The sequence below is a fragment of the Nansenia antarctica genome, assembly GCF_963989245.1.
Source record: "Nansenia antarctica genome assembly, contig: SCAFFOLD_805, whole genome shotgun sequence".
Lineage (NCBI taxonomy): Eukaryota > Metazoa > Chordata > Actinopteri > Argentiniformes > Microstomatidae > Nansenia > Nansenia antarctica.
In genome coordinates this window covers 1-7,500 of record NW_027663315.1, presented here as the reverse complement: position 1 = coordinate 7,500, position 7,500 = coordinate 1, and the positions used below count along the sequence as shown (strand labels likewise).

General features: G+C 56.3%; 1 protein-coding gene across 1 annotated transcript in view; it reads left to right on the top strand.

Moving 5' to 3' along the window:
- The window catches only part of LOC308175149 (protein Jumonji-like), a gene marked incomplete at both ends in the record, with an annotated part of 12,331 nt that extends 5,538 nt beyond the window's left edge, over window positions 1–6,793 (top strand). The window contains 9 exon segments of the mRNA XM_080550870.1: window positions 1,633–1,725; window positions 2,699–2,723; window positions 2,726–2,784; window positions 2,786–2,817; window positions 3,146–3,214; window positions 5,247–5,249; window positions 5,251–5,361; window positions 6,119–6,224; window positions 6,611–6,793. Coding sequence (XP_080406996.1) covers window positions 1,633–1,725; window positions 2,699–2,723; window positions 2,726–2,784; window positions 2,786–2,817; window positions 3,146–3,214; window positions 5,247–5,249; window positions 5,251–5,361; window positions 6,119–6,224; window positions 6,611–6,793 — 681 coding nt within the window.
- Window positions 6,794–7,500: the final 707 nt, after the last annotated feature.

The following is a 7,500-nucleotide window of genomic DNA, read 5'->3' as shown; positions in this document are numbered from 1 at the left end:
GCAGTGCCTGTGTGCGTGTGCGTGTGTGTGTGTGTGTGTGTGTGTGATTGACCTCAAAGTGAGTTTATTGTGCGTGCGTGTGTGTGTGTGTGGGCTAGCTGGGGGGGCTGCAGTGTGATGGACAGGGGGAACACAGGGAGAGGCTGAGTGGAGGGGGGGAGGCAGAGCGGGGGTCTGCCTGTGGGCCTGGTTCACACAGCTGAGCGCTGACCTACATTTCAGCTCCAACACACAGGGAGCAGCCAGGCAGAGGACAGGACACACACACACACTATCATACACACACACACACTATCATACACACACACACACACACTATCACACACACACACACACACACCATCATACACACACACACACTACCACATACCATCACACACACACACACACACTATCACACACACACACACACACACACTATCATACACGCACACACACACTATCACACACTATCATACACACACACACACACACCATTTCATAGTTAAACACACACACAATCACACACACACACACCATTTCATAGTTAAACACACACACACTTCATGAAACACAGCGACACACACACCCCCCCACACACACTTCATGAAGCCACACTAACACACACACACACATGCACACACACACACACACACACACACACACACACTTCATGAAACACAGCAACATTAACACACATGCACACACACACACACACACACACACACTTCATGAAACACAGCCACACTAACACACACACACACACACACAAACACACACACACACATACACACACACGCTCACACACACTTCATGAAACACTGCGACACTAACACACACACACACACACACTTCATGAAACACTGCGACACTAACACACACACACACACACACACACGTCATGCGCGGCCCCCGGTCTGGATCCCATTTGGTTCTCGCAGCCTCTCCCCTCCTCTCCCCCCCTCCTCTCCCCCCCTCCTCCCCCCCTCCTCTCCCCCCCCCCCCCCCCCCCTGTGTAACTGGACCCTCCCAGCCTGACTGATCCTCAGCTGCAGTGTTGGGGAGTACAGTACCAGTCACACACCCGGGGGGGGGGCAGAGGCCGGCCTTTCATCGGGAGCCTTAAATCCACGGACGGAGCGGCAGATTTATGGACACCTTCAAAGCTACAGGGCGTGGGGGGGGGGGGGGAGGAGGGCGAGGGGGGAGGGTCCTAGGGAAGGTTCATGTTAAGTGGAAACGTGCTGATGTCTCGCGGAAGAGATATGGAGATATCACACACACACACACACACACACACTCCGCTTAGAGACACAACCACATACAAAGAAACAGAGACACACACACACACACGCAGGTCATCTAAAGTCCAGCCATATTTTCTTTCATATTGGATGTTGGAGCCTTCCCTGGTGATTCTCCTCTCCGCGTCTCTTAAACCCACCAGAACCTGCTCTGACCCACCAGAACCTGCTCTGACCCACCAGAACCTGCTCTGACCGGGGCTGGTGTGTGTGTCCGTGTGTCCAGACGTCCTCTCACCTTGACCTGTGTGTCTGTGTGTGTCTGGTCTGTCTGTCTATGTGTGTGTGTGTGTGTGTGTGTGTGTGTGTGTGTGTCTGTGTGTGCGTGTCTGTGTGTCTGTCTCCCCAGGGGAAATCGGTGTCGTTGACCAACTTCTTCAGGATAGCCAGAAACACCATGACCATGTGCTTCAACAAGGAGCCGGGGGCCACCGAGGTGGAGGTGAGGACACACACACACACACACACACACACACACACACACACACACACCGCACCACAGCCCCATCGACTCCCATTCATTCAGGGTTAGGAGGGTTTTTTTAAGGGTTAGGCTTGGAACCCCCTAGGTCTCTCACACACACAGAAGACCCGAGCCTCTACCACTAGGCCGGGAGGAGTCATCGGTTTGGTTTGAATGAATGTTAAATCGTGACGTTAGAATTATAGGTTCTATCTCAATTTTTGGCAAAATGTAAATGTTTTTACATAATCTGATCCATTAGGTGTTTATTAATGCCTGTGTGGTGTTATTTTTAAAATGTTGAGATTTTTGAGTTAGTAATTCATAAAATACAAAGGTTCCATCTCACAAAACATAATGGAATGTAAAAACCATGACGCTCAATACCTCTGAACTACCCTAAACGGACATAGAACCATATCATTCTAAGCTCACGATAATACTATAATCTATACTTATTATGTATCTAAGAGTAACTTAGTACTTAACTTAAGAGTAACTTACTAATACACAATACACAATAATAAACATAACAGTAACAGTGTAGGAGTTAGCTAGCCGGCTAGTTTTGTATGCATATTCCCATAGGCAGGCTAACAACTGAGGAAAAACGTCACACAGACAGATTAAGACACCCCGTGAAATAATATTATGTCAGCCTGTAACATTTGCGTCCATCTTCCTCTAATTTTTCCCCTTGTTTCCCCTCCCTCCCTCCCTCTCTTCTTCCCCTCTCTCCTCTCCTCCCTCCCTCCCTCTCTCTCTCTCTCCTCGCTCCCTCCCTCCCCTCTCTCCTCTCCTCCCTCCCTCCCTCCCTCTCTTCTTCCCCTCTCTCCTCTCCTCCCTCCCTCCCTCCTCTCCCTCTCCTCCCTCCCTCCCTCCCTCTCTCCTCTCCTCCCTCCCTCCCTCCCCTCTCTCCCTCTCCTCCCTCCCTCCCTCTCTCCCTTCACAGCAAGAGTACTGGAGGATCGTGGAGCAGAGGACTGCCATGTCGCCGTGCATTATGGGAAGGTGGACACCAACACACACGGGAGTGGTTTTCCCTGTGGGAAAATCAGAGCCATTCTCCAAGTAAGAGCCTTCCGGAAGAAAAAAAAAACTCTCTCCACTAGTGGAGAGGCCAGGGGAGGTAGACATCGGAGGATGGAGCTCCTGGTCACCTACGTGGGCGGAACGAGGAATGTCGGAGGCCGTTCCACGCACGACCATGAACCCCCCCCCGTCCTCCTATTTCTACCTCCACCGACCTCCCTGGCCCCTGAGCCAGCGCCCTCACCTCACCTCTGGTTCTGTCTCACCTGGACCTCTAAACGCTCCTGTGGTGTTGTGTGTCTGGTTCTGACCCACCTGGACCTTTAAACGCCCCTGTGTTCTGTGTGTGTGTTCCCCTCCCCTGCAGACATGGATGGAACCTCACTGTCCTGCCCAACATCTCTGGATCACTTCTGCGGCATCTGTGGGCCGGGCCGTAAGACCCCACCCCCCCCCCCGACACACACACACATACGCATACTCATCCTCCCCTCCCTGCCCTTAGGATCCCCTCTCCCTCTCCTCCTCTCTCTCTCCCTCTCCTCCCTCTCCTCCCCTCTCCTCCCCTCTCTCCTCTCTCCCTCTCCTCCCTCTCCTCCCCCCTCTCCTCCCTCCTCTCCCTCTCCCTCTCCTCCTCTCTCTCTCCCTCTCCTCCCTCTCTCTCTCCCTCTCCTCCTCTCTCTCCCTCTCCTCCCTCTCTCTCTCCCTCCCCCTCTCTCTCTCTCTCTCCCTCTCCCTCCCTCCCTCTCTCTCTCCCTCTCCTCCCTCTCTCTCTCCCTCTCCTCCCCTCTCTCTCTCCCTCTCCTCCCTCTCTCTCTCCTCCCCCTCTCTCTCTCTCTCTCTCTCCCCCTCTCTCTCTCCCTCCCCCTCTCTCTCTCCCTCTCCTCCCTCTCTCTCTCCCTCTCCTCCCCCTCCCTCTCTCTCTCCTCCCTCTCTCTCTCCCTCTCCTCCCTCTCTCTCTCCCTCTCCTCCCTCTCTCTCTCCCTCCCCCTCTCTCTCTCTCTCTCTCTCCCTCTCCTCCCTCTCTCTCCCTCCCCTCTCTCTCTCCCTCTCCTCCCTCTCTCTCTCCCTCTCCTCCCCCTCCCTCTCTCTCTCCTCCCTCTCTCTCTCTCCCTCCTCTCCTCTCCCTCTCCCTCCCTCTCTCTCCTCCCTCTCCTCCCTCTCTCTCTCCCTCTCCTCCCTCTCTCTCTCCCTCTCCTCCCTCTCTCTCCTCCTCTCCTCCCTCTCTCTCTCCCTCTCCTCCCTCTCTCTCTCCCTCTCCTCCCTCTCTCTCTCCCTCTCCTCCCTCTCTCTCTCCCTCTCCTCCCTCTCTCTCTCCCTCTCCTCCCTCCCTCTCTCCCTCTCCTCCCTCTCTCTCTCCCTCTCCTCCCTCTCTCTCTTCCCCTCTCCCTCCTCTCCTCTCTCCTCCTCTCTCTCTCCCTCTCCTCCCTCTCTCTCTCTCCCTCTCCTCCCTCTCTCTCTCTCCCTCTCCTCCCTCTCTCTCTCCCTCTCCTCCCTCTCTCTCTCCTACCTCTGTCTCTTCCTCTCCCTCTCCTCCCTCTCCCCCTCTCCCTCCCTCCTTCCCCCTCCCTCTCTTCTCATCCCTCTCTCTCTCCCTCTCCTCCCTCTCTCTCTCCCTCTCCTCCCTCTCTCTCCCTCTCCTCCCTCTCTCTCTCCCTCTCTCCCTCTCTCTCTCCCTCTCCTCCCTCTCTCTCTCCCTCTCCTCCCTCTCCCTCTCCCTCTCCTCCCTCTCTCTCTCCCTCTCTCTCTTCCTCTCCCTCTCCTCACTCTCCCCCTCTCTCCCTCCACCTCTCTTCTTCCCCTCCCTCTCCTCTCTCTCTCTCTCTCCTCCCTCTCCATCCATCCTCCCCCCTCTCTCTCTCCCTCTCCTCCCTCTCTCTCTTCCTCTCCCTCTCCTCACTCTCCCCCATCTCTCCCTCCACCCTCTCTCCCTCCCCCTCTCTCTCCCTCTCTCCCTCCCCCTCTCTCCCTCCCTCTCCCTCCTTCCCCCTCCCTCTCTCTCTCTCTCTCTCTCCTCCCTCTCTCCTCCCCCTCTCTCTCTCCCTCCCCCTCTCCGTCCCCCTCTCTCTCCTCTCCTCCCCCTCTCTCTCTCCCCTCCCCCTCTCTCCCTCCCCCTCCTCTCCCCCCTCTCTCTCTCTCTCCCTCCCCACCTCTCTCTCCCTCTCCCGGTGATCTGTTTCTCTGAGCCCTTTGATCCAGCTCCTGTTGCTGTGGTTTCGTCTACTCCCCCCCTCCCCCTCCCGTGACTCTCATTTCATTTTATGTCATTTTTTCAAAAACGAGGGAAGCACTTAATCTAGTGATGGAATAGATCAGGTTCACTTCAGGGTTGGTTTTTGTACTGGGCTCTAAATGTGCTTATGTTGCTTTATGTGTATGAATCCTGACATGAATAACACTGACCTCTATCTATCCCTCTCTCCCCCTCCCTCCCTCCCTGTCTCCCCCCTCCCTCCTCCTCTCCCCAGGGGTGACCATTCCATGGTTGAACATTGGCATGGTCTTTTCTACCTCATGCTGGGCTCGTGACCAGAACCGCCTTCCATACATTGATTACCTACACACTGGTGCAGACTGCATTTGGTAGGTACCCCCCTCCCCCTCTCCTCCCTTCTTCCCTCCTCCTCCCCTCCCCTCCCCTCCTCCTACCCTCCCCTCCTCCTTCTATACATTGATTACCTACACACTGCTCCAGACTGCATTTGGTAGATCCAAACTTAAATCCAAACTTTTGCAGTCTTGACAAAAAACAAAAACAAAAACAAAACGCTTCACTGTCCCATCACTGCCTTGACAGGCGCTGTCCCGGACTTCTGGACTGTTCAAGAACAATCTGAGATAGTTGTAGGACCTAGGAACAAAGGCCTCTGGATGACGTCATCTAGATTTCCACAACTATCTCGGATTGTTTTTGAACAGGCCGAGCCTCTCCATAGATCTATCTAGTCCCACACACACACACACACACATGTGCACGCGCACGCACACGCACACACTCCCAGTCTAGACCTTGCTAGGGGGAGGGTGGTGATGATGACACCGTCGAGAGCCAGATAGATACAGTCTGCTAAACCTCCACTGTGACTCAACACAAAAACACCCCACCCCCCCCAACACAGCTCAACAGAGCCTCTCTAAAGCAGCGCTTTTCTCTCTCTCTCTCTTTATCTACCCCTCTAGTTTTTCTCTCTTTCCCTCTTTCTCTCTCCCCCCCCCCATCCCCTCAAAGAGTATATACTGTACAGTACCTCCCTCTAACTTATGCGGGGGCGTTACAGCTATAAACACACACACACACACACCCCCCCAGGTCCAGTAGACTAACTGCCCCCCCCCCCAGGTATTCTGTGCCAGCGGAGGAGAAGACCAAGCTGGACAAGGTGGTCCACACGCTGCTGCAGGCCAACGGCACCCCCGGCCTGGAGATGCTGGAGAAGAACATCATGGTGAGTGTGTGTGTGTGTGTGTGTGTGTGTGTCTGTGGGTGTGTGTGTCTGTGGGTGTGTGTGTGTGGGTGTGTGTGTCTGTGGGTGTGTGTGTGTCTGTGGGTGTGTGTGTGGTTGTGTGGTTGTGTGGGTGGTTGTGTCTCTCTGTGTGTGTGTGTGTGTCTGTGTGTGTGTGGGTGGCTGGCTGTGTGGGTGTGTATGTGTGGGTGGCTGGCTGTGTGGGTGTGTGTGTGTGGTTGTGTGTGGGTGTGTGTGTGTGTGTGTCACCTCAAAGGCAGGGACCGAGACACAGCTGAGAGAGGGGAACATCCCAATAATCTAGCCCTCCTCCTTCCCCCCCCTCCCCCTCCCCCTCCTCCCTCCCCTCCCCCCCCCCCCTCCTCCAGATCTCTCCAGAGGTGCTATGTCGGGAGGGTATCCAGGTCCACCGCACGGTGCAGCAGAGCGGGCAGTTCGTGGTGTGCTTCCCGGGGACCTTCGTGTCCAAGGTGTGCTGCGGCTACAGCGTGTCGGAGACGGTGCACTTCGCCACCCCCCAGTGGATGAACCTGGGATACCAGGCGGCTAAGGTGAGGAGGGCCGGGGCTGGGGGCTGGGGGATGGTTTGGGGGCTGGGGGATGGGGTATGGTTTGGGCGCTGGGGGCTGGGGGATGGGGGATGGTTTGGGGGATGGGGTATGGTTTGGGGGCTGGGGGATGGGGGATGGGGTATGGTTTGGGCGCTGGGGGCTGGGGGATGGTTTGGGGGATGGGGTATGGTTTGGGGGCTGGGGGCTGGGGTATGGTTTGGGGGATGGGGTATGGTTTGGGGGATGGGGTATGGTTTGGGGGATGGGGGATGAGGTATGGTTTGGGCGCTGGGGGCTGGGGGATGGGGGATGGTTTGGGGGATGGGGTATGGTTTGGGCGCTGGGGGCTGGGGGATGGGGGATGGTTTGGGGGATGAGGTATGGTTTGGGCGCTGGGGGCTGGGGGATGGGGGATGGTTTTGGGGGATGAGGTATGGTTTGGGCGCTGGGGGCTGGGGGATGGGGGATGGTTTGGGGGATGGGGTATGGTTTGGGCGCTGGGGGCTGGGGGATGGTTTGGGGGCTGGGGGATGGGGTATGGTTTGGGGGCTGGGGGATAGTTTGGGGGCTGGGGGCTGGGGGATGGTTTGGGCGCTGGGGGATGGGGTATGGTCTGGGGGATGGGGTATGGTCTGGGGGATGGGGTAAGGGGTAAGGGGGATGGGATATGGTTTGGGCGCTGGGGGCTGGGGTATGGTTTGGGGTAA